Raw genomic sequence first — 27,894 nt, forward strand, 5'->3', positions numbered from 1 at the left:
ACCCTCCTTCCCGTTCTCCAGTGGTTACATCAGATTTCCATTCTCAAATCATTAAAACACAAATTTTTATTTCTGTAAAGTAGAAATGGCATTTCTACTAATATATGCTATGTTATCAATAAGCGATCCCTTATGGGAGCTTCATAAAAAAAAAAAAAAATAGTGAAATATGAAGACTTTTGAAAGGGCCCAGCATTCCCCAAAAGGCCAGTGGGATCAAGTCTGTTCAGCCAGAGAAGGAGAGACTCAAGAAGACTCAAGTTTTCGAACGAAAGAAAAAAAAAAAAAAAGTTTCATTTTCACAGAGAAGAGGTATAAAAAGGATAAGGTTTATACTAAGGTAAAAGAATTCAGACTACACATCAATTGGTCAGAACTCCCTGCCTAAAGAAAGACATATCAAGAGAGACTATTTCTCTAGGGGCTTTTAAGGAAACACAAACAAATCGTCTTTGAATTGCTTAAAAGTAGACACAGATTCACCTACCACAACATGATGCCCTTTCCTACATGAAGAGTCCCAAACTGCTATAGCACTTTTATGACTTCTTTTGCTTTCAGGCTGAGAAAGTCCTTCACCCACCCAACGTCAACTATATTTTAGATGTACATTTTTTACATTTAATTCTCTAATTCAGCTGGAATTTATCCTGATGAATGGTATGAGAAAAGTCTTAAGTTTTTTCCCCCAGAAGTTTTATCAGCTATCCTAGTGATTACTGGTATATTTACAAACAGCTTAGATATTTTGTTATAGCCAAGAAATACCTAGGCACTTCCCTAAATTGCTATCTTTAAGGAGCAGCTAACCCCACCTTATTCCAGCAATTGACTTAACAGTAGTCATTTTATTTGGAGGTGATTCAACATCCTTACCTTGGCTCATCTACATCTTCAAAAACTCCAGCCATAAGCCCTGGGCTCTGAGAGCAAAGAGAACCACCAGCAAGAACTTTGGACTAACATGGGCAAGAGCCCTCTGTCTGGTCAAGCACACCAACTAGGCACTCTCTGAAAAAAAGAATTGTTTTCCCTTAAGAATTACTATGGGACACATGGGGCGCCTGGGTGGCGCAGTCGGTTAAGCGTCCGACTTCAGCCAGGTCACGATCTCGCGGTCCGGGAGTTCGAGCCCCGCGTCGGGCTCTGGGCTGATGGCTCAGAGCCTGGAGCCTGTTTCCGATTCTGTGTCTCCCTCTGTCTCTGCCCCTCCCCCGTTCATGCTCTATCTCTCTCTGTCCCAAAAATAAATAAACGTTGAAAAAAAAATTAAAAAAAAAAAGAATTACTATGGGACACAGACCCTAAGATAACGTGAAGAACATAACAAGAGGTAATAAGTCCATGATGGCATATAGCTCCACAGGATATCTGAGAAGTCATCAGACAAAAGAATCAAAGATTGGAAAGTTAACCCTTATAGGTGTCTCTGGCTTAAAAAATACATAGAAGATCTCAGCTATTTAGTTTGATAATCCAGTGTACAATCAATCTAGTGAATTTCAATGGCATTTTCTAAACTTGACATTTTAGAAGGTAGGGAGCAGGAAAGAGCTACTCAGTATTCCAGCCTCTGAGCAAATAAACCAGGAGCCAAAAGCCCAAGCGCCTGCAGGAGCAGACAAAAGGGATAAATGAGCAAAGAGTCAAGTGAACTTAGCTTGAGAGTCTGAGAAGCAGTGGAAAGCACTGCAAATTGGAGTTTGTGTCCCTGGAACACTTGCTCCTTCTAGTGGCGGCACTAGCCACACAGATGCAACAGTTGGTGCCCATGTAAATTCAAGCCCAGAGCAGCCACATTTTCCACTTTTTCTCTTCACAAATTTACAAATTCTTACCTGAACTTCCTGTTTCTTAAAGTTTGGCAATTAATAACATTTTCTTTTTAAAACACAGGGGTCGGTGTGCCAGGGTGGCTTAGTCGGATGAGCGTCTGATTCAGCTCAAGCTCGCAGTTCGTGAGTTCAAGCCACACTGATGGCTCAGAACCTGGAGCGTGCTTCTGATTCTGTGTCTCCCTCTCCCACGCCCCGCCCATACTCTGTCTCCATCTCTGTCTCTGTCTCTCTCTCTCAAAAATAAATACACATTAACAAAACAAAACAAAACACAGAGGTCAAATCAGATGTATTTATAACTCAGATCTGGCCCAGAGATCACCAGTTTGGGAACTAAGATTATAACATTATACAACCCACAAGTCTCTCAACTGTCCAAACACCATCCCCTGCTGCTATGCCTTTTTGTGCCTCCTACGGGTGTCCATTTTTCCTCAATATGACAAATTACAGCAAGCTACACAGCTCAGTGGATTTTAGGGTACACATGGAATGGAGTGAAGGATGCTATACCATCTCATTCACCCCACTTAAGAGTCAGCCAAATTCTATCTTAATAACAAACTGACATTTTAGAAATGAAAATTTATTATTATACACAGCTATGTTGTTTGGTCAGACTGCTGACCCAAATTAAATCATTTTCTAGTGATTAAAGAATAATTCTCATATCTCCAAAAAATCTTTTTACTTTTTCTTTTTCTTTTTTTTTTTAAGAACTCTTAGATGTTTTTTTTTCATATATCAATAACTAACAGCTCTCAAGGTCACAACTTTTACATCAAGCTAGCATTATTTCATTCTAGAAGCAAAGGAATCAGCCTCAAAAAAAGCCCATTAATTAAACTGAAAACTATTTCCACTGAAAATGCTATAGGATTTTTAGCTGCTACACAAAGTATGCTGATTACCTGCTTTATTACTTACTTATCTAATCTAATAGCATCCTATTGCAGTCCAAGTAAGTCAAAAAGTTTGAAGAATTGAGTCAACCACACCAAGATTCAACCTATATATCTGCTTTGCACATATCTATATATTCCCACAGACTCTTAACAAGATTACTATACTAGATGATCTTCATTGATCAAATGATGATCAAATTTATGACAATCTATACGTCCTTATATTTCTCCTTTTACTAATAAGGAACTAAAATATATGGTTTTCAATGCAAGGTGTCTCAAACATGTTCACTTGAGAAGGACTGGATCAGAGAAGGATAATAAATCTTGACTATCTGCACACATTAGTCTATTCTTGCTGATACTTAACTGCCAAAATTCTCCAATCTATCCATCCTTCTCCACCCTAACCCCTGTATAAGTGATACTTTAGAAGGAGGCTGATTCTGACATCAATTTGGAAATAATCAGCTTTAATTCCTAGCAGAGATCAAAATGAACAATTGTGGTAGAACAGACCAGTGATGTCATAAACACAGCTGATTCAAACTGGAATCTGTTCTCCAAAAAAAGTTCCAAGTACTTGTGTTTCCAAACCTGATCATTTTTACTACATAACATTATGAAAATGGAAAATGAAAAGAAAACCTAAGTAATTTTTATTCCAGTCTTTAGAATTCTTATTTTACCAGTGGCACATGGCAGTGAGTGGCTAAAAGAATCTACTCAATGAGTCCAAATGCATATTAAACAACAGCAAGTATTCATCATTAGGTACGATGTTCAAAAGGACATAAGCACTGGATCCTCTTTGGTTTAAAACAAAATACCAAGACAGCCCAGTGGTCTCAAACACCTGTAACAGGCCTAATCCTTTCATCTGTTCCCAATACTAATCCCTCTAAAAACAAACTCACTCTTATGCGCATGATTTATAGTTTTGTACTGTGTTTCTTCTTATCAGAAAACTTATAGAATCTTAAAATTTAAAGTACTGTACTATGAGATCAGGTAAATTACTCATACTATGAGTATTTTCTATGGTAGCATCCATACTTTCCAATAAGATGGAAAGCAGAAGAAAGGGCAGGGCAGGGCAGGGAGCTAAGCCCCCCAGTACTCAGGAACAAGAGCATGCAAATTCCTACAAATTTACATAACAGAGTATGATATCTACACAATGATCGGTCATTAAAGCAAACAATGAAAGAATAATATTTATTGAACAATCACAATAGCAACAGGAAAATCTGATATGCAAGAAGAAAGGAACAATACCACAAAGGCCTACAGCAATAACATTGATTTTTTTTTCCTCTCTACCCTGCTTTTGTGACACTATAAATTCTGGCATACAGATCTATGTGAAGAATAGTAACAAGTTTCAGAGAATGATAAAGTTACTATATTTATTTTTCATGTTACAAATAACAAATAGCCCTACAGAAACCTGTTCCTTCTATGAAAAGAAATTAGATTTCTAAATGAAAATCTGTCTCCCATACATGACTGTTCATAAAGGCACATCCAGAGTAGTAGATCTATGCAACAGTCAGTATCAAACTGACATTCTTCTCTACCAAAGAAGTTGTACTGTTTTGCACAAAAGTGACACATAGCATATTATTCTTTCTTATCAAGTAAAAACTATTGGTCCTTGATTTCAGCTTCTTAACAGAGCTTAACCATTTTCTTTTCCTCCTTCACAGAGCAGGACTGTAACCAGGCAAGCACCTCATCCATTTTTATTTTAGAAATGCTATGGAGGTTTGACTAATGGAAATCTCAAGACACTGGAAAATGAAATGATTCCATATCAATAATACAGACACACGTTCATTATATTCCAACTTACCTAATACACTGACAAAGGCATCAAAAAGATGAAATGTAAGTAGAGGCTCTTTCAAGTGACCATAGTAATCTGCTATAGTTTTAAAGACATCCTTTTCAAATCCTAAATACATAGGCTGCTTCAAATCTGAACAATTAGGCCCTGTTAAAAAAAGAGAAAGAGAGAAAGAAGAAACATTACTGGGATGATCACTTATGAGGATTAGTCTCTGTGCATATGTATGGTGTGTATAGATATTCAAAATCACAAAGGTTTTCATGGGGAAAATTGATGTTATTTAAAAGGACATTATACATTTGCTTACATGAATACTTTATGTCTAAATCGAAATCTATTAGAAAACAAGGAGGAAAATCAATGGCTTACTTGCATTTTAAGAGAAACCCACTCTTTCTTTTACATCTTCTGAAAGGCACTTTTATTAAATGTAGACAATGATTATTTTGTTTGAAATATTCGATGTTTTCCTAGGCTTGACACAGTTGACCAAGGTGATAATTATCTCACATATGTAATAGACAAGTTATAAAGCAATTTTCAAAGCTTTTTAGTATTTTGTCATTGCTATATTATGAAATCCTAGAATCAGAGTTGAGTTAATCGATGTCTGCCTCTAACTAAATTATTTCAGACTAATAAAAACTTACACTCTTTTTCATAAAGATATTCTAAAAAGGAGATTTTACACTGGGTCCTGTGATTCATTTTGATTGTAAAACTCTATGTGATCCCCAACCAACCTTTAAAAGATATCAGGCAAAGCATATTCCAAAGTTAGGGTACCAATAAGAAGCCTGGAACAATGTGGTTCCAGCCATATCCCATGCAGACAGCAAGGCAAAGATCCAGTTGTATCTGGGACCAAAGAGGAACAAGAAGAAATGCCTAGCCCTCTACAGATATAGCAGTAAATGCCCCCAAGAATCCACACACAGACTACAGATTGACATTGCCAAGTGGAGAGACAAACCAGAGCTGCCCATGCCTTGGGGAAATGGCAAGTAGCCTCATGAGGGAGAGTTTGGCCAGTCTTCTCAATTGCTCTGACAGCGTGGAAGGGAGAAGCAGTGCAAGTGCAATGGCCAGTTCTGGGCCAGCAGAATACAAGACTAAACAACTAGATCCAAACAGAGCTCTACCCTCAGAGGAGAGTGAAAGATAAAGCCAGTAAAAACTAAAAGAAAGCCTTCCTCCAGCACCACTGTAACTAAAGAGAAAGGATCAAACTAAAAAGAACAGATAAACATTCTGGGCCTTCACATCCCAAAGCCAATGGGACAAAGTGAAAATGGCTTTTTCTTGGTCTCCTTAAAAACCCTCTCACCTTTTAATATTCTGTATACACTTGTCATAAAATAACTTAATTTGATTGACTAAAATAATGAAAATTATGAGAGACTCTTGTGTGGTACCATGTTAACCTAGCAGCCAACATAACCATCATTCTTGCCTGCTTCCTCCTTTGAAATACTCCAAGCTTCATCCATTGAAACAATTAGTTTAATGTCTCAGTAATCCATAATGCCGTGAATTACTTCCTCCCAAGATAAGTATGCGGTTGATTGTAAGCAGCTGTATCCCTGAACAAACATTTCATCATTCTTGCTAAAAATATGCAAAAACAAAACAAAAACAGTTTCCATACAAATGCAAATGCATAGTAGGCCCCATGAGAGGAGGCCATATTTCTAAGATCTTCTGTTTCTTAATCATCTTGAACTTCAGAATAGCTTTTATAAATGTTATTCCTGACAGATCTTGGAAAAGAGTTGTCTGTATCTGTTTTTGTTTTTGTTTTTTGTTTTTTGTTTTTTTTATTGAATGCAATGTACATGCACAAAGAAGACACAGTTAACCTGGTTTTATACTTAGTATCAGTTCATCATCCTATGGCCAACCATGAGGCTGGACAAGGAAAGTATGCAGGCCTATGTGCACATGGTCTACCAATGGGCCTGAGAGAAAGAGGTAGGCAAGAAATTTACAGAAAAGGAGGCAAGAAGCCTTCAAAATATCACATAAACCAGCCAGCCTATCCTTTTTGTTCCCTATTACATGACTGTAATGGGAATCTAGACTCAATAAGGATAAGAAGGGTAAGTAACAGGTCATCACTTTGATAGACTCAAAGTAAACTCAAGGGGCCAAGGAGCATTTGGAAAATTTAATAATGTCACAAAACTATTCAAAAGGATATTCTTGCCTTTTGGTCACTTTGTCTTTGAAACATAAATAAGCATTTTTATGGATATGCCAACTATCTGTAAAACACTGCACTTGATACATGTGAGACATGTCCCTGTTCTCAAGAATTTCCACCTAATAATATAACACCACCACACACGGAGAACATTATTAAATTGCTCTTTACATCTTTCCTCTCCATTAATAAGTAATTCCAATTAGTATAATATTCCTGCAGAAGTTTTTGTGGCTTTATGTATACATCTTACTTGCAGGAAAAGTTACACTCTTCACAACGTTTTGATCACTGATAAATCTGTATCATAATCCCACCTTAATATACATTATACAACATATTATAGCCTAGATTTGTCATACTGGCTTCTTCTATTCTTTCCCAGTTCATCAATTAACAAATGCTTGGTTTGCCAGGCATTTAGAAATGGGTAATTTAACTTTGCATTTAGACCTTCTATCTCGTCATTGCCAACACTGTCCAAAGATATAATTTACATTTAATTTACAAATGGTTGAGTGGGAATAATAAAAAGCACTCTCCCAAGCTAAAACCACTCTACGTCTCAGACGTCCCAAAATATTAACCAAAACCTATGAAAATTTAATAGTTAAACACAGAGAACCTTGGGCTTCATACAACCTAATAATTGGTATTCATATTCAGAATGATAGTATATAATCATTGTCCACATATTATGACTGGAATTACCTATAGTAAACTGCCTGGTTATCTTAATTTCATTCTATAATCAAACAAAACTAACATCAATTAAATAAATCATTCAGAGTCTACTAACTCAAAATTTTATTATACCTGTCTCTGTACATGCTAGTTCTACCCAAAAGGTACCTCTCTCAGGCCATCTGTGAGGCTTAAAGGCCTCATAGACCAAATGTCACCACTATTAGCAAAAGAACTAGAATTCTTCTCATTAAAATCACTTGTTTGGGTTAAGCCATTAACTATTAGAATCCCTTCTTTGGGTTAACCCTTCTAAAAAATCCCCAGAAAAAAATGGCAATGTTAGTGGGATACTATAATACATTTTTCACAGTGCCTACAGCATCCGATGACGTGGATATCACATGCCTGTGAAATGGACTGTGGGTGCCTATGAAAATCCTCAGAAGGACCATTGTGATCCAAGCCCCTTCGTTTTACATCCAATTACTGAAACATCCCTTCTTGTTTCTCTGCACGCCAAGTTCTTCTCCTTCCAAACCAGCCTGCTTATCAGTCAGACTAGTCTAAAATATTTCTTTCCCACTTCAACTGGTGCCCTATAAAAAGCCAATAGTAGATAGGAGCTGCTGAGCAAATGGAGATGTAAATATAGGGCATATTTAGGGATATATGTTTTAGGAATAAAATACATGCTTTAGAAATAAAAATGTGCAAACAGTCAACAGGCAGCTATCTGTACAATATTATATTCAATACTACTAATTTTTCTTTACTGTGATGAAGCAGTCAGAAGTAGTAGTATGGGCAAATCTGTAGTGTGATTATATGCACTAGAAAAAAGAAGCACAAAATACCTTTAAAAATGTTCTATAACTCAGCCCTTTCACCGAGTCACAAATTCATCACTAAAAGCACACAAGTCCCAAAATAATTAACTGCCAGTCTCACAGGTGTCAAATCAATGTTCAGGCCATTGAGCAAAAATATTTTCTAATTCAGGGCACTAATTTCTGTTAATCTCATAAAACTGGAGGATAATTAGTACTTACAATTTGCCAAACACTTCATAGCTGACAGTACCCAATAAGGAAGTTCTTCTGCAGAGAAATGAAAATAAAAAGAAGGTATTTTACTCAACTGCATATAACTCAAAGAATTATATACATACATAGTATCCTAAGAATATATAACTTGCCCAAATAATATGAAACCTATCTGCCAATCGCAAACCACAAATCACCTATTAATATAGCCGAATGTTTTAAAAACATGGAAATTTTTCTTTTGCAGCAGTGTTCCAATATGCTTTTATAAATCATGCCTACAAATTTCTCTAAGGATAAGATGCACCTTTTGAAGCTTTGGTGAAAAGTATACATCTGACAGTTTATTCCAAAGAAGCAAACTAACAGATCAGTTATCCTAGGAATTAAAGAAGGAAAAGAAAAAACAGAAAAAGCAAAAATATTAGTTATCAATTGTATTTGTGAATTCAGTTCAGCAAACAGCTTAAAAAAAAAAAAGGTGAATTCTGTATGTCCAATGTCCAATATAAGCATCATTTTACACATTTCAATTTTCAAAATGTTTCAGGGCAAGAAAGTGCTACTGACATACTAATATAGGCTACCTCTTTTAGGACAGTCTTAAAATAATAATTGTTAACACGGCTACAAAAAGTCCCAGCTGAGCCTTTTTTCTGGAGTCTCTCTCCTCCTTTGATGAGATGGACCTCTGATGAGATGGACCATCACTCATGCTTCCCCTTCTCCACTTTCTAAAAACTACAAAGATACTGGCTGAACTGTGTTAGATCTAATGAACCTGAGGCTCTTCTTTTGAAGAACTTGATAAGACAAAAGATGACTGGTCATCTAACTGGTAGGTAAAAGTATTCATGTTTGCTGCACTCAAAGAATGTGGAAGGATTTTAGATATATTTCAAAGGCAATACCTCCATCATTCTATGTAAGTTAATTTTATATGTTGATATTAACCCGACAACTCACAAGGTCACAAATTCGTTTGTTTCCTTAATGTCCTTCATTCCCAATACAGGGACTATATGAAAGAAGTGTTTCAAGTTTCAATGACACATTCTGTTCCTGTCAGGAAACATGGCCTAGAAAAACCTCTTCCCCTCTCACAGCTGCTGAGGCTCCTTCTGGTAGAGTTCCATCTTGTTGCCCAGGAGACTCCAGCTCTAAATTTAATAATAATTTATAAAAACCCAAAAGTACTATACCATCTTCCCACATCCAAAGGTCATTCTAGTTCCAGCTATTTCCAGGACCAAGGGTTGGAAGTAAAGGAAGAACTATTCAAAAAACCCATCTAATTCTGGTCCATCCCTGATCCAAGCGAAGTAAGCTTTAAAATCAGTAAATCAGTTCGGGGATTCTGGCCCACCATGGGTACCATGACCTCATTTTTCCAAACAAAACAAGAGGATAGGCAGCTGCCTAATGTCTTTTTTTCCTGATTTGCAAACTGGCTTGGAATAAAAGGTATAAAAAAAATTGAAGCACCTTCAGCATTTACAGAACTACCCTTATTATTTAAAAAAAAAAAAAAAAAAAAAAAAAAAACCGACATAAACCAAGACTATTCTGGAAAATCTACCACAGAGACTCCATAATGAAAAGGTTGGGGAGAACCTAAAATCAGTCAAACTCACCTGAAACCTAAAATTAATCTCCAAGACCCAGTTCTAACTGACTTAAGCACTCAGGTCTTAAACTTACCTACTTTTCAGGGATTTTCTGTGAATAATATAGAACCACTTAATGCCCAGTGTGACTAACATTGAACTAGCCTCTGGATGGACTGTGCTGAGGCTCTGACTTTCCATGACATCTCCTTTATGCACACAATCATTTAAAAGGCATGAAAGTGAGAGAAGGCTATACATACTGAGGAGGTACCTTCATTGAGGGTTTGAGGAATGGTCAAAAAGAAGCTGAGGGAGCTGTGCAGCCAGCATAGTGGATCAAATGGGACCACAGTGGTTTTTATGCACTTACTTGACTTGTCATCAAGGATGACAACTCCCTGCTTGCTCACACTATATACATTATGGATGATGAACTTGGAGTTGACCAGTTTAATATCTAAGACTTCTTCCAAAGAATCCAGGCCAAGGACTTTCTGTAAACTGAAAAGATAAATGATAATTAATTACTTTAAAAAATCATTATTACCCAAAAACCCGGCATGTAAAAGATCAATCTTCAAAATGTGCTGCTTTTAGGCATTTTATACAATCTTTGGCAAAAAGGCTAGAAAGTAAATATGACAAAACAAATTTAAAAGATCCTTGGGTCATTAACATGTTGCTTCACTAATTTAACATAACACCTTCAATGCCAGGAAAAAGATTTCATAAGATACGATAAAAACAGAAAATAGCTTATCCAATGATGAGAAACTGCTATTAGTACACGTTTGTGAGGGAAAGAAAATGCTTTGTAACATCATTTACCTTAATTACCTATAGTACAGCAAGTATCTAGGAGATGAAATTTACCACTGTTTCATTAAACATAAAACTTCAGTGTTACTAGAAAGTTGAAGAACTTTTAAACTTCTATTCTTAACTGTCCTATAAATGACAAGAGAAAATTCCCAGAATTCAGTTAAATTATGTTTGCTAAGCAGCATAGCTGCAAATAATGCAAAGTTAAGCTTTTAACACATAATTTCAGAAAATTAAATATGCAGAGAGTAGTAGAGAAGCAAACCACAAAAAAAAAAAAAAAAAAACACTGAAAGTTCTCATTAATATCAAATGCACATACTATGATAATGTCATAGACTTCCATATCTCTTCTACATTGGCCTCCGTCAGCTGTCTGCGGTAGACAAGACGGCAGGCCGGCACCTCTCCAATAGCAATACTGTGACGCTTGAACCACATCTCAGAGTTCTAATTGGGGGAGAGTACAAAGAAAAACAGAATAAATATTTCAACAGGCAGTAGTATGAGAAATTTCTTTGACTTGGTTATTTGTAATTTGATTTAAAATACTAACTAGAAATATAAACTAACTTTCTTTGTACTGACTGCAGAGAAGTATAACTGTTAAAGATCAGGTCATATTATAAATGAGTATTTGTAAATTGCAAAAGAACTATAGCAATAAACATGACATTGACTAGCTATTTTTTTTCCTGTGGGAATTTCAACTAATCAACGAGGTAGCCATGAAATAAAATTGTATTAATTCAAAATTAAGTCAAAGAATACCTATCCAAAAAAAAAAAAAAAAAAGAATACCTATCCATATTCACACGCTGCCCAAACTGAGTGATTGTTTAAAACAAAATTAAAGTCTATTACTTTCAAGAACTCTCTATTTTTTATAAGCAAAAATCAAATAAGTACAATTTGAAGAGCAGCCCCCAGATCTTAGGCAACTGCAGAAGGCAGAAAAAACAAGAGCTCCCCGGAAAACTGAGACAGTAGGAAGAAAAACTAAAATTCAGAGAGGTTAAATAATTTGCTCAAAGCCACACAGCTTTACCAGTTCAACATTCTTAGTATCTCCTTTCTCACATAGTCTACTAAACGTTTAATTCTTAAAACTTCCTTTTATAATCACAAAGAGAAACACTGAGGTTTTACAGACAAAACATGTAAGAAATCACTTATAAAGATTTTCTGTAATAGTTTTTTACAAAAGTATCATTACAGAAAAATCTTACAAATTTGGATGAAAGGAGCCAGAAAGTTGTTTTATGATTTTGTTTTTAGAGAATTACTGAATTACAAAAGAAAGTCGAAGACCATGTGGATTTGTGAATTTTTTTTAAGTATCTAAATTAAATTAGGTGTTCATTTTTGAAGGCAGGCATGTAAATTGTTGCATTTGCCTAGAAAATCTACTTCCAACTGAGAACAAACTGAGGGTTGATGGGGGGTGGGAGGGAGGGAAGGGTGGTTGAGGCATATTGAGGAGGGCACCTGTTGGGATGAGCACTGGGTGTTGTATGGAAACCAATTTGACAATAAATTTCATATTTAAAAAAATTGCCACTAGGCAACACACACACAAAAAAATCTACTTCCAAAAGTTACCTTTTATAAAAAAAATTTTTTCTTACATTTATTCATTTTTGAGAGACAGAGAGAGAACACAAGTGAGGGAGGGTCAGAGAGAGAGGGAGACACAGAATCTGAAGCAGGCTCCAGGCTCTGAACTGTCAGCACACAGCCCGATGCAGGGCTCGAACTCAAACCGTGAGATCATGACCTGAGCCAAAGTCAGACGCTTAACTGACCGAGCCACCCAGGCGCCTCCGAAAGGTTATCTTAAAGAAATACCATGGACATACTCAACTAATTATCTGTAAAGACATTGCTCATTACATTGTTTACCAGAAAGCTAGAAACATGGTATATACTAACAGTAAGGGACTAGATACATAAACTGTAGTGCTTTTATATTAGACAAGATACAGATACTAAATATGATGTCAAATGTTTAATAACATGAAAAAAGGGGGTGACTGGGTAACTCAGTTGGTTAAACATCCGACTCATAATTTTGGCTCAGGTCATGATCTCACGATTCATGAGTCCAAGCCCCTCATCGGGCTCTGTTCTGACAGTATAAAATCTGCATGGGATTCTCTCTCTTCTCTTCTCTTTCTCTCTTTCTGTCTCTCTCTCTCTGTGTCTCTCTCTCTCTCTCTCTCTCCTTCTCTCTCTGTCCCTTCCCTGCTTGTACACTTGTTCTCTCTCTCTCTCAAAATAAATAAACTTAAAAATAATAACATGATGGGGCGTCTGGGTGGCTCAGTCGGTTGAGTGTCCAACTTCAACTCAGCTCATGATATCGTGGTTTGTGAGTTTGAGCCCCGCGTCGGGCTCTGTGCTGACAGCTCGGAGCCTGGAGGAGCCTGGAGGAGCCTGGAGCTTTGGATTCTGTGTCTCCCTCTCTCACTGACCCTCTCCCGTTCATGCTCTGTCTCTCTCTGTCTCAAAAATAAACATTAAAAAAAAATTTTTTTTTTAAATAATAACATGAAAAAAGAAGCAAAACATTATTGTAAGTGAAGAACACAGGCCACAAAAAACTCAACATGATCTCCTTTTGGAGGTAAAAATGTGTACAGAAAAAAGGATACGGAAGAAAAATGTTAATATTACTTCTCTCTGGATGATATCATGGGTGATTTTTTTTTTCATCTCTACCTGAAAACAATTCTATTGAATAAGTGAATTACAGCAATAGCAGTTAAGTTACTGACTACCTGTGGGCCAGACACCATTCTAAGCACTTTATAGATATGAACTCACCTGATTCTCACAACAAGCCTACCTCAGAGGGTACTATTATCATCTCAGTTTCACCAATAAGAAAACTGAGACACAAACACAGTGACTAAAACAGAGAAACAAGTCCAAATAAATAGTAAATGGAAGAGCCAAGATCCAAACCCGGTCGACTCGCTCCAGAGTGCACAATCTTACTTTCCATACTATTCTGCCCCTCAGCAAACACAACGGTTTCATTTTATTATTTTATTTTTTAACTGTGTAAGTGGCTAGGCAAGAGAAAAGACAGGATAAAACAAAAAAACCACCGAGCAAAGAGGAAGCAAAGATAGAAACAGGGAAAGTAAAATAGAAATAAATGATGAGTTGAAGTTCTTTTTAAGAAAGATGACATTTCTTTATTGACTAATAACCTCCTCATTCTAAAACCTACACCAAGGCCCAAGCGGGGACACAGATCCTGCTCTGCCATTCTTCCTGTGAACCATGCTCAAGAGGTAGCAGCCTAAGCTTTGCTGGAATTACAATGAGCAGGGAGCTCAAACCTCTACCATTTGAATTAAGGGGGATGTATAAGAAAGAGAAGGTGAGACAAAAGCATCAAAACAAATACAGGTACAGATGACCTGGGAAAGGATAAGCTTTGGGCTAAAATGGTTGATGAATCTAGAACATTGGTCTACCACTTCAGGGCTCCTGAAAAATTAGAAAATGACAAGAAAAGACAGAAGTCATTGTCACTAGGGCAATAAAGTATGCTAATGAGCATTTGGTCTTCTGCAGGTGATACCAGGAATATTCCAACTTCATAGAACCAAGTGGAATAGAAAAGGAAAGTAGTTATTATCGATGACATAAATACATACTAATTTACGGGATTTTATCTCCTTTGTATAAACAGCACTGAAGACCTTATAATGAAAAAAATGTCTGTTGAATAGCCACTCTGCCAATGGGGTCATATCAGATGTTTAAATGCAAATGTTAAAAGAAAAAAATGTACCTGATCTCATGGAACTTATATTCTAATTTTCTCTGGGACAGAAACTATCAACTAGACCTCAATCAAGTACTCCTTATTAGGAATTAATTAAAAGTCCTCAAATACCCTAAGTCACTTGACTCTGTTTTCTAATTATCTATTTTGGTACTGTATGCTTCACTAGACTATGAGCCTTTTTAGAGTAAAAACTGTATCACATATTACTGTGTCTGTGGAGCCTAGCACAATTCATGGCACACAGTAGACGCTGATTCAATATTATCTTTGTTGAATAAATAAATTAATTAATGACTTCCAAATATGATCTTGCCTTTAAGTTCCAGGATCATTATCTCCATCTGCCTATGAGACATTTCCATTTAAGATAAGCCAGGTTTATCACCAATCATATTTAAAACCAAATTCATCACCATCCTGACTGACAAACCTGCAAGTCCTTAAAGGAGTCCTTATTTCTGTTACTGGTGCCACTCTCTTTCCAGAATTATCTTTGATAAAGCCTAAGCTTCTTAGCTATTCTCTTCAAACTGAAAATACAATCTCTTTAAGTGTTTTTTCTTTTAATTACATTGCCTAAAAATGTTTACATCCCATCTTCGCAAACAAACGTATGAACTGGACATCTAGTCCTATTGGACTAGACTAACTTAAAACACTGGTGTGAGTACAATTCTTAAAAACTGCCATATAAAAGTTTTTCTTTGTATTTTATCTTTTAGCATCGTCTCAATCATGGTAGTTTTCTACTGGGAATATTTTAATGAAAAAGGATACCAAAAAAATTAGATTATTCAACAATAAGCTTAGGTTTTCCAAAACTAACAGAATCTACCTTTGATCATCTATAGTGTCAGGGGTCATTCCACAATACTTCACATCCTAACCTTCTCACTCTCAACTAGTAATAGAACAAAATCCAGGAGACAAAGAGGCAAAAGAGTAAATTCTAGAACACAAGAGAATGAGATTATAAGGGAGTTGTCACATAAACCTACTTGTTCTGAACATATGAAAATAGGTACCATATATATGCCAAAGCCTCAACAGGCAAGAGTTCAACAGCTAATCTTTCCTTGTCACTGTTCTCTCAGCTACTGACACCTAAGATATTTTAAAGTACTTTCAGACCATTGTTCCTAAGGGACCAGTAGAAAAAAGACTAAGGCTGGTGGTTCACAGATCATATCCTATTTCTGGTAGCTGCTAGACCCGCCCCAGCCACTGCCACCACCATCGCCCCACTCCGCCCCGACCATCCCACCCACTCTTTTAGTAACACACTTACCATCACAAGTGGCCTCACTGGGATGTTCTCTTGTGAAGTCCCTGGTGGGGGGTCATTCCATTCTGGAAATTTTATAGCATCTTTTTGGTATGTAGGCTTCTTTGGATATGGTTTCAGGGGTGAGGAAGGAGGAAACCTAAAAACCAAGAAGGAAATCTCTATTATTTCAGTCAATGGGAGACACAGATATTTTAACAATAGCCCCCATTTCTTCTGTCCTTGATAATTTATGTAATAATTCCAAACTTCAGATAATGGAATTCTCACTATCAATCAGAGTATGAATGCTCAAATTATTACACATGGCTCACTATGCCCAACATACGATTTTTTTCAAAATTCATTCATTATGTCTACTAGAAAACATTTATGAAAACAGGAATCAAACCTGTGACACATTATTAAATAAATAAATAAAAGTTGTTCTCTTATCAAATGATTTTCACGAATAAAGATGTTCTTAATGGACTGCTGGAGCAAGCCAGTTCTTTCACCCAGCTGGAAATCCTTAGTACCTCACAACTCTCTGAAATGTCTAGGTGGTACGTATGCAAAAGAAAATATGGACCGATGAATGTTCAGCGCTACTTGCTGAGGAAGAGCATATCAGCACAAGAATCTTTTACCCTAATGTTCATTTTTATAACTATTTCAAAAGAAGATTAATCAATCCTCTTTCCCTTGAATATGGAACACTTCACAGTGAGATGGAAGCCTCAGTCCTGGAGGAGGTGAAAGCTGCCCAGTGTCCTTCTGCCTTTTGATCCCCTCCTCTGTCCCCATACCGCCAAGTCATTGGCAACATCACTCCTTGGACCAACACAGAGAAGCCTAAATACGCTAACTCTCCTTAAATCAGGCTAGGCCATACCTGATAAACAACAATAGAAAGGTAACTAAATACATACTTTCCTCAGAGTAACTGTTCTTGTTAGTTTGTTAGAAAAAGACAGGCTGCAGGACATTGAAAAGGTAACACAAGATCTCTAGTTCTTCATGTTGACATGGAAGTCAGTAGGTAGTTTACTTTTCATTTATTTAAGCCAAAATAAAGGTTTAAAATCTTATCCATGATACCTGTAGGAAAAATAATCCAAATAAACTAGAAAGATCTTATTCCTAAGGCAAATGAAGACAGAAATAGTTTTCAAATGCCTATAGTTTACCAAAAGAGTTTGTATTGAGGTGAATCAGAAGAATCACAAGTAATAAGCACTATGAAGCAACATTTCAAAAATAGTCACAATAGACTTGAAAGGGATGGCTAGAGGCACCTGGGTGACTCAGTTGTTAAGCGTCCAACTTTGGCTCAGGTCATAATCTTGTAGTCCTGGGTTTGAGCCCTGAGTCCGGCTCTGTGCTAACAGCTCAGAGCCTGGAGCCTGCTTCGGATTCTGTGTCTCCCCCTCTCAATGCCCCACTTGTATGCTCTCTCTCAAAAAAAATAAATAAATAAACATTAAAAAAAAAAAGTGATGGCTAATGAAGATAAGTTTCATCTTCTCTGAAAAAAATATGCAATGACTTTGCTTTATTTGAAAAGTCAATGAGAAAAAAAATGAAATCATTAAATCAAACTAAAGATAAATAAACCGAAAGCTTAAATGTTTTAATCAAGTTAAAAGACAGGCATTTTCAAACAATTCCAAAATATAAATTAAATCTCTAAAGCCCATAAAAGTCACTCTACTTCTTTTTTTTAATGTTTTATTTATTTTTGAGAGATAGAAAGACAGAGTGCGAGCAGGGTAGAAGCAGACAGAGAAGGACACAGAATCCGAAGCAGGCTCCAGGCTCTTAGCTGTCAGCACAAAGCCAGATGCACGGCTTAAACCCACGAACAGTGAGATCATGACCCGAGCCAAAGTTGGACACTTAACTGCTTGAGCCACACAGTTGCCCCTACTCCTTAAGTAAAGGCTGGCTTTTACTTAAGCCAGCTTATTTCTAAGAAGCCAACAATCATAACTCAAGTCCTACTGCCAACGTACAGCACGTAGGCACACACTCAGGTACACACAAACACTCTCACATTCAAACACACATGTGGTGTAGCAAATTGTCTCCAGGGAATTCGGAGATCACCCACTTCTCAGTTCTTTAAAAATTAAACACCATCCCGGGGTGCCTGGATGGCTCAGTCGGTTAGGCGTCCGACTTCAGGTCAGGTCATGACCTCACAATTCATGAGTTCAAGCTCCACATCAGGCTCTCTGCTGTCAGTGCAGAGCCCACTTTGGATACTCTCCTCTCTCTCTCTCTGCTCCTCCCCCCACTCTCTCTCTCTCACACATCCTCTCTCAAAAATAAACATTAAAAAAAATTTAAACACCATCCCTACTACCACCCCACCACTAACACCCACTGCTTATTCCCCAACTCTGTCAACTAAAGTGTGAAAACTTGACCTGTGCTCCAGCCCTAGTTCTCTCCGGAACAGTCTTTGTGTCCTCTGGAAAATAACAGTGTCTCTAAGTTTATTCATTTGTCAAACAAAGGGATTAAACTGGATGATCCATAAATTTCCTCCTGGGTTCAAAATGCATTTCTTGTATTCCCACACCCTGAAACAAGTAATAGCTTCCAAAACCCACAGCAGCAGTTCCTTGAAGAGATACCAGGGAGTCACTTTCTGCCTTTGCCCTGAGAAGATGCCCTGGGAAGATCAATAACAGATGTGGTGTCTTTGCAGCCACCTGGCCAGAGATGAAATGCAGAAGAGCTCCCTCTCATGGACTGTTTTTATTGTGTGTATTGAAAGTTTTCCATTTAATTCTAACACTTTAATCATGTCTTCTCAGGCTTCAAAGGCAGTCACAGATGATCTAATCCAACTGTCACGTTCTTTACTTATGGAAATCAAGGCCCAAAAGAGGAAAGCAACTTATTAAAAGACTCACAACTAACTGGCCATGCGAACAAACCATCTTGCACAAAAGATTTGTAAGCCCTTTAATAAGGACATCACAAAACTTTATTGAAAAACATTAATGAAGTAAATTGATAGATGTATCATATTGGTAAATAAGATTCAATATCAATATTCAACAGCAAAATGGCAATGTAAATATTCCTCATGAAGATATACACTTACAGAGAAATTCTAATTAGAATATAAAGTTTCTTATGAAATATGATAAACTGATTCTAAGTTTACATGGAAATGCAAGAGGCCAAAAACAATCAAGACATTCTTAAAGAAGAAAAACAAAGCGAGGAGACTTACCCTACCAGCTATCAAGGCTAATTAAGATAATATGGTAGAGCTATACTGATGGCATAGACTATGGATTCTCAGCCTCAGCACTATTGACATTTGGGGCTGGATAATCTTGTGGTGGAGAGCTATCCTGTGTACCATAGGTTGTTTAGCAGCATCCCTGGCCTCCACCCACTAGATGCTAGTAGCACACCCTCCCAAGTGTGACAACCAAAAATATTTCCAGACACTGTCCCCAGCAAAATGGCCCCCAGTGGAAAATCATGGGCCCAGACAGATAATCTAAAACAAACATACACATTTATTTAGAAACCTGGTTTATGGCAGACCAGACATTACAGATCAGTGAGAATGTATGGACTGTTCAATAAAGAGTTCTGGTCCAAGAGTTGCACACATGGGAAACGTGAAATTGCACCCCTGCTGTAGACTGCACCTCCAAAGATGTTTTACAAAGGCACTTCCCTCCCACATGCTTCTCTGCAAGTGATCTTGCCACCACTCTATCAAGAGGCAGAGTGTGTTTCTCTACTCTTTTGGTTCTGGGTGAGACTCCCTCCAAGGGCTTTAGTAACTAGGATGGCAAGAGTAAGAGGGTGCCAGTTCTACAGCCTGTATTTGCTTCAGATCATTAAGAAATAAATTTTATACTTCAAGTGTGAAAAAAAAGGGGGGGGGGTGCCAGTTCTGGGCATTAGCCTTAAAATGGCCTGGAATGCCCTTCCTGCCTCTAAGAGCTTCCACGCTTCTTGCCAAACTCCCTCTTATAGACTAGCCATCATGTAAAGAAGGGGGAGTACTCTGAGACCAGAATACTGCAAGGCACGTAAGCATCAAAAAGAGGTCCTAGAAGATGAGACACTGCATGGAAAGAAACTTGAGGTCAAGTATATGGCAGTTCCAGACTTGTGCATGCAGAGGTCACCATGGAGGTGCATTTTCCAGGCTCAACAGTCCCAGCCAATGTCCAGCTAAGACTTCCCAAACTCCTCACAAAATTATGTAAAAACAATAACTGTCTTAAGCCACTGTGTTTGGGCATAGTTTTGTTACACAACAACAGATAAGCTGAAAAGAAATTTATTTATATCAGAACAGGCAGTCAGTGGACCTCTGAAGAGCCTCAGGGAGACTTGTTACAGGAACGTGGAAGGGCTGTGAGAAGGCTGAGGTTGGAGGTATAGGAAAGACCCATGTTGCCTAGTGGCAACAATTCCAGTCAAAATTGTCCCCTGCAGTGACATGGAAAATACGAAAGGTGGATTTGGATAAGGAATTTTCCAAGATGAATGTTGAAAGTGCCAACCAGTCTCTTTCAGTTTTGATAACCAGGTATGGATGGACAAAGATAAACTAAAGAATGACCACTTCAAATTTTAAGCAGAATTTAAAGGAAACATAAAAGAGCTATGACTTGATTCATAAACAAAACTATCTCTCATCCCCAGTCTCTCTCAACAAAAGGTTCTCAAAGTAAAATGGCCTTACAACCAATATCAAATTCAAGATGTTTCTAGTAAGACATAGTCCTTGGGTAGTTGCATGCGTGGCTATAAAAGACTTTTACTATAACCTTAAAAAGATTTAAGGCAGTACCTTACAGATCATCTTGGTTAAAGTTAGAAATTAAGAATCTTGAAGGTGTTGTATCATGGCAGACATATAAGTAGCCCAGGGAGAAAAGAGCCTGTTTCAAAGACACTTGTGTGACTTTTGTCTAATGGAATAAATCAAAATAAAATTCACAGAAAAGCCACAGCACTTTTAAGACACTAATACTAGCAGAATCACCATCCACTTGGACTAAAAAGTGAACAGTTCAAAATGCAAAAAACCAGTCAAGAATCTCACGCTTCTGTAAGCGGGAAGTTTATCAGAAAGTTATTTCACTGCAAACATGAGCCATTTTTTATGGAAAAGGAAAAATGACTAAGTGTGCAGAGACAAGACTCTAGGGGGAAGAGCCAGGAACCATGTACCATCACTCACAGGAAGCAGAACTGGCGCTAATCAAGGAATGGCAGACAGATGTTCAACTGCATTTTAGAAGTGCTATGGGCTAACACTGTTTTATGTGATGCCATAATGGGACAAATTTAGAGAGTCATGATGCAGAGGATGAATGCAGTTTGCCAATGAATGCCATTGTGGCCAAAGTGTATTTTGCAAGAATGGCCACAACAGTATTGCCCATCCTTCCCCAGTGTGACTCTTCCTCAGTGTAACTTTGATGAGGTCAAATATTCAACAGGATGAGATGATTTCTCTACCTCTTTGAATGTGAACAGGCCCTTTGGCTGCTTTGACAAATAGAATATGGCAGAAGTGACACTTTGCTGATTCCAGGAATAGACCTTACCTAGCAGGCAGTTTCCTCTTTTAGCCTATTGTAAATACTTGCTCTTGGGATGCTCATTCTTGGGACATAACCTCTTGGAAGCCAGCCACCATATAAGAATAGTGACCACCCTAACACCATCATGTCATGAAAAGTATAACCCATGTGAAAATGCCCAATACGATCAAACCTCATGTGAAAAGAGAGAGGGGCCAAGAAGCACAAAGGCACCAACCACAACTCTGAGCAGAGAAAGAAGTCATCTTGGAAGTGAATTGTGCAGCCCAACTGATGCTTTATGGGTAATGGGCAAACTACCAGATGTGCTCTTTCTCAATTCTTGACACAAAATTATGAGCAGAATAAAATGCTTAAAGCCACTAATGTTTGAGATAGGTTGTTTCTCAGAATAAGAATACCAGAACAATCCCAAATTCACACCATGAATAAAAATCATCGGTAAAAACCTTAAAATTTAGAATACAATATAAGAAAATATCTCTCTGACTTTCAGTAATAAAAGGACTCTTGCTAAGCAAGATACAAAAACCATAAAGTAAATGGGGCACCTGGGTGATTTAGTCGGTTGAGCACTTGACTTGGGCTCAGGTCATGATCTCATGGCTCGTGAGGTCGAGTCCCATGTTGGGCTCTGTGCTGACAGCTCAGAGCCTAGAGCCTGCTTCAGATTCTGTCTCCCATTCTCTCTGCCCCTCCCCTGTTTGTGCTCGCCACCACCCCCATCTCTGTCTCAAAAATAAATAAATATTTTAAAAACTTTAAAACAACATAAACTATTAAAAAAAGATTGACACATTCACTTACATTAAAATAAAAAAAGTTCTGCTTATCAAGACACAATAAAATGAAAAAACGGAGATCTTTGCAATCCAAATAATTGACAAAAATTATATCATTCCAAATAATTGACAAAAAGGATTAATATCCAGAATATACTTTTTTTTAACTCCTAAAAACATATAAGAAAAAAAATCCTATAGAAAAAGGGTAAACACATGAACCAGGCATTTCCAGATGTGGAACCAGGAATGATGAATAAACATATAAAAGACACTTGATCCATCAATAATCAAATAATATCACAACAAGACAGCATTTCATACTTACCAGATTGGCAAAAGATCAAGTCAGTCAATATCAAATGTTTTCTACTACTGGATAAAACTTAGCATAGCCCCTATGCTATGTTGGCATTACCTAGTAAAGGTGAACAAATATTCAGTATCTTCTAAACTAATTTCACTCTATGTAACTCTGGGTAGCCTAAAGAAACTCTTACACATGTACAAAAGGAGACAAGTCCATAAATGTTCATGGCAGCACTGCTTATAAAAGCAAAAAACTGGAAGCAACCCAAATCTCATTGGAAAAGGAAGAGATAATGGATTGTGGTATACTGATAAAATATAAAGTAGCTGAGAAAATTCCTTAACTATAATTAAATACACCAACATGGATGAATCTCAAAAATCATGAGAACTAAAAGTCAGAAAAGAATACATACTGTTTGATATCTGTTATATAAATTTCAAAGCAGAGAAAAATATTTCAGGAGCCAAAATGATCCAAGGATAAGTGTTAAAACAATAGAGAGAAGCAAAGAAATGATTAACACATAAGGCCAAGAGTGATGATCTCTTGCAGAAGAAAATGCAAATTGTCAGTGAACAGGTGTTTACTATTCTTATATAAATCATTCAGATAGTTTATACACTCACCTACGGCATGTATTTTAAATACAACTGACAACATTTAAAAAGAGCAGAGCTCCCTCCAGTGGGTTATATTGGTCTTTGCTTTTAAAATTCTAAATTTAATTCTACCATTATGATCATGGATTCCAAAATTATAGTTTCTTAGAAATGATCTAGTTGTACACTGAATAAAATGAGACCAGAAAAGGAATCAGCACCAGCTAATCATCCAACACAACAACAATCCAGGTCTTACCTGTATTGCCAAATTTTTGGTTGGAAAAAAAGCAGTTAAAAATAAACCATTCCAGGGTGCCTAGGTGGCTCGGTTGAGCATCCAACTCTTGATTTTGGTCCAGGTCATGATTCCAGAGTCATGGTATCAAGCCTGGCATCGTGTTCTGTGCTGAGCATAGAGCCTGCTTCAGATTCTCTCTCTCTCTCTCTCTCTCTCTCTCTCTGTGCTGAGCATAGAGCTGCTTCAGATTCTCTCTCTCTCTCTCTCTCTCTCTCTCTCTCTCCCTCCCTCCCCCCTCCCCCTCTCCCTCTCTCCCTCTCTCCTTCTGCCTCACTCCCCAGCTCATGCATCTGTCTCGCTAAAAATAAAATGAATAGTAATAAACTATCCCAGAACTTAATATATTTTGACAAATTTACTTAAATTAGAATTAATTAACTAATCAATCAATTAAAATATTCTAGGGCATCTAAACTGCAAGGAGAACATAGTTTATAAATCTTAATAAATTTGAGTCATAAATGACACAATGCACTAACAAAGTTCTTCCCATTACATATGCTAAAATTGTTTCTTTAGCATCAGCAGAAATTTGCAGCATCTATAGCTTTTGCCAGCTTGCCTCTTTGCCTTAGTCACCTAAGCCTCTGTACAAGAAAAGCCAGGCAGAAAGTGATTATAGGAGCTGACCTCTCTGAGACTGTGGTTTCCAAGAAACCCATGCATTAGGCAAACCGGTAGCAATTTGCTGGGCTCCAATGTGCTCTGTACCCATTCAATGTATTGTTCAGGACCAGTAGTGAGTGGTATATAGTACAGTATTGTGTAAATGCTGAAAAACCGTAAATGACTATATTTCACAAAAACTGCTTAAAGGTGTATCAGAAACATAAAGTAACTGAGAGAATGAGAATAAAAGATGAAGCTGGAAAAAACAGTTGCCAAACTAAGGAAGCCATGACCTCTGAGATCAGAAATCGTTCCTTATTCCATATGAATAAAGATTCCATTATGAGTAAAGGATCAAATAAGTTTTTTTTAAGGAAGGGAGAAATGTGATCTGGTCTGAAAGACACTCTTACCTTATTAGCAATAACTATTTAGAAAATGAATTCCATTTACAACAGAAGAAAATATATAAAATATAACTTAAAGAAATGTGTGAGATCTACAAAGAAAATCACCACTATTTACAATAGCAACAAAAAACATGAACTACTTAGATCTAAATCTAACAAAACTTGTGCAGCATCAGTACATGCACAGCAACAAAGCACGGCTGAGAAATTAAAGACCTAAATGAACTGAGAGCTATGCTATGTTCATGATTTGGAGGGCTCAATTTTGTTAATTTGTCAAATCCTCCAAATTGATCTATAGAGTCCATACAATATCATTAAAATTTTTGACGAAATTTTTATAGAAATGCACAAGGAGAGTCTAAAATTTATGTGGACAAGCAAAAGAACTAGAATCGTCAAAATAATTTTGAAAAATAACAAAGTTGGAGGACTTACACTAACTGATTTTGAGAGTTATTATATGTCTGCAGTAATCAAGACTGTTGTACTGGAGACAAGCTGGACATACAGGACAGTGGAACAATATATAAATTAAGTCACAGGACTTTATATGATGTTATGTCCCATATCCGCAAGAGTACACGGCCCAGGATCAAGGAGTGGAAGTAAGAAGAGCCCTATTGACCATCCCTCCCAGTGACCCACCCCCACAACTCTTGGTTCTGCAGTTAGAGGTCCTGTTCCCAAAAGAGAAACAAGTATTCCTGCCAGGAGACATAGTAAGTACACTTTAGACTCCTTGCGGCAAGAAGCAGAGGCAAGAAGAGGGGCTGCTGTCATGGTAGGGGTAACTGATCCTGACCAGCAGGAGGAGGGTGGGCGGCTCTTCACCTGTGGGGGCAAGAACACCTTGTTGTATGGAAACCAATTTGACAATAAATTTCATATATTGAAAAAAAAAAAAAAAAAGAACAAAAAAAGAACACCTATGGCACCTGTTGGTACTTCTTTGTCCCACTGTAACTGTACATGGGTATGGACAGAAACATCAACCTGAGAAGTGTATGGTTGTCAAAGGTCCAGACACTTTCAGGAATGAACTTTAGGGTCACACTATGAGGTAACACACCCAAAGCTTGTCAAGGTGATAGCTGAGGGTGAGGAACTTTACAGTGGCAAGAGGAGAAGAAAGAGGATGAGGACCAGCTGTAGCCCTAAGACCAGCTGTGGCAACAAGGGATATATTCTTCTCAGTAATTTCCATCTCCTGCATGTCGTCTCAGGAGGAAAGTCCCATGCCCACGCAAAGAGAAGCAGATGTGTGCAGCACAAGTGATTGACTATGCCAGCCATGGAGATGCACGGTCCCTACCTCCCTTCAAGAGGCCAACAGCCTCCAAGACAGTCCCCAGGCTCTAACCGCTGTGCCTTTCAGGCTTTGCCACGATGCTTCCAGCACATCAGTGAGTACACAGTGGGTATTGGAGCTGGGCCAGTTCCACCAGAAGACATAGGACTCCTCTAGAAAGCAACTATTGTCCAAGGACTCCCCATCAACCTGGCCAAGACTCTCTCAGAACTGCACCCTATCATCTTAGGTCCTTCCTGCCCAATTCTTTCCCCTCTGCTTTCCCAGAGATCAGACCTGCATCAGAGTCCCAGCCCCTTGCTCCCTTCCCCCTTCAACCATTCCAGACAGGCCCCAAATACTAGCGTTAATTTCCTTTCACATCTAGCCCCATCGTGGAATCTCCTTCTCTTCTCAGAGACTTGAACTAACAGACTCAGGCCTGTCTCACTCCAGTGTGTTTGTTACAGTCCTTCCATTACTGACTTCACAATTATACTTAACTGCAGCTCACTTGATGTGGGAAAAGACTGAGCCACTCTGACTCAGGAACAGGTGGAGTGATTATTGCTTAACTTCTCAGTTTAAAGGGACCTTATTAACCTTTGAACTTCTTTCTCAATGAATACTAGGCATTGTGTTAGGTGTGGGGGACACAGATAACAGCAAATTCTTTCACAGCCTTATCTTCCACCACATCCTTCCTAATAACACCCTCCACGTTCTTATATCCTTCAAGCTCACTTGTGATGACCACTTTTATAAGCAATTCCCTCCACCCTGACTGACCCTCTCCCTTGCCTGGAAACACCCACGGACGCATCAAGACTGAACCCAAGCATCACTTCTGGGCAAAATATTCTCTGACGTACACAAGCAGAGTTGATTCCTCAGTCCTCTTATAACACACCCTAATCATGGCATCTGTGATAATGAATTCAGATTTATCTGTCTTCCTAACTAAAATGGAACTCTTTGAAGCATGGGTCATGCATCCAAAGTGTTTAGCACTGTGCCTGGCATAAAGCAGGTATTCCTAGATGCCTGAGAAGAGAAAGGGAAGCAAAAAGAGGACAGCAACAAGCAGCACACTTGACAATCTAACTAACAAGGACCGTAACAAACAAGGACCAACACCAAAAAGAACCCAGAAGTATTTTGCAAGTGGTGAAATGCTGACTGGACACCAGTTGCATAAAAACACTGAAACAGGGGCACCTGGGTGGCTCAGTCGGTTGAGCATCTGACTCCAGCTCAGGTCTTGATCTCACAGTTCATGGTTCAAACCCCATGTCAGGCTCTGTACTGACAGTGAAGAGCCTGCTTGCTCAGCAGCTCGCACATGAACTCTCAAAATAAATAAACATTAAAAAACAAAAACGGTGAAACAGACTATGCTTTCTGACACTCCCATAAAACACCTGTCAGGCCTCTCCCACTGCTAGTTTGCAGGCTTATCAAATTCAGAGAGTGGCCTGCCCCACCCTTCCACAGCCCTCACAAGTCCACTCTTACAGCCTGCACCTCAAGGCAAGTTCCCACTCTTCTCAGAAACTTCTGGCCTGGGGTTAACTGAGAAAAACTGATGGATCCCCATGGGATCATTTTGTTTTGAGGTCAGAGTATTTAAGAACTACTCCTGGGGCGCCTGGGTGGCTCAGTTGGCTAAGCATCCAACTCTTCATTTCGGCTCCGGTCATGATCTCATGGTTCATGGGTTCAAGCCCCACATCGGGCTCTGTGCTGATGGCATGAAGCCTGCTTGCGATTCTGTCTCCCTTTCTCTCTCCCTCCCCCTCTCCCTCCCCTGCTCACTCTCTATCTCTCTCTCTCTCAAAAATAAATAAACATTTAAAAAAAAGTTTTAAAAAAAAGAACTGTTCAATCTACCTTCTTTGGCCAAAATACCCTTCTCTTCCTCTAAGGGGAGAGTTCAGTGGGTTATGTTCACTGATTTTTC

At 38.1% G+C, this 27,894-nt stretch overlaps 1 protein-coding gene across 3 annotated transcripts in view; it reads right to left on the minus strand.

Moving 5' to 3' along the window:
• DEPDC1B (DEP domain containing 1B) overlaps nucleotides 1–27,894 on the minus strand; it is an 84,433-nt gene that overhangs the window by 32,524 nt on the left and 24,015 nt on the right. For all 3 annotated transcript variants that reach the window (XM_053223233.1, XM_027041358.2, XM_027041369.2), the window contains 5 exons: nucleotides 16,054–16,189; nucleotides 11,283–11,410; nucleotides 10,509–10,639; nucleotides 8,535–8,582; nucleotides 4,599–4,739 (listed from right to left, as the gene is read on the minus strand). In XM_053223233.1, the coding sequence (XP_053079208.1) occupies nucleotides 4,599–4,739; nucleotides 8,535–8,582; nucleotides 10,509–10,639; nucleotides 11,283–11,410; nucleotides 16,054–16,189 (584 nt within the window). The remainder of the gene's footprint in view (nucleotides 1–4,598; nucleotides 4,740–8,534; nucleotides 8,583–10,508; nucleotides 10,640–11,282; nucleotides 11,411–16,053; nucleotides 16,190–27,894) is intronic.

This window comes from Acinonyx jubatus, chromosome A1 (assembly GCF_027475565.1).
Source record: "Acinonyx jubatus isolate Ajub_Pintada_27869175 chromosome A1, VMU_Ajub_asm_v1.0, whole genome shotgun sequence".
Taxonomy (NCBI): Eukaryota; Metazoa; Chordata; class Mammalia; order Carnivora; family Felidae; genus Acinonyx; species Acinonyx jubatus.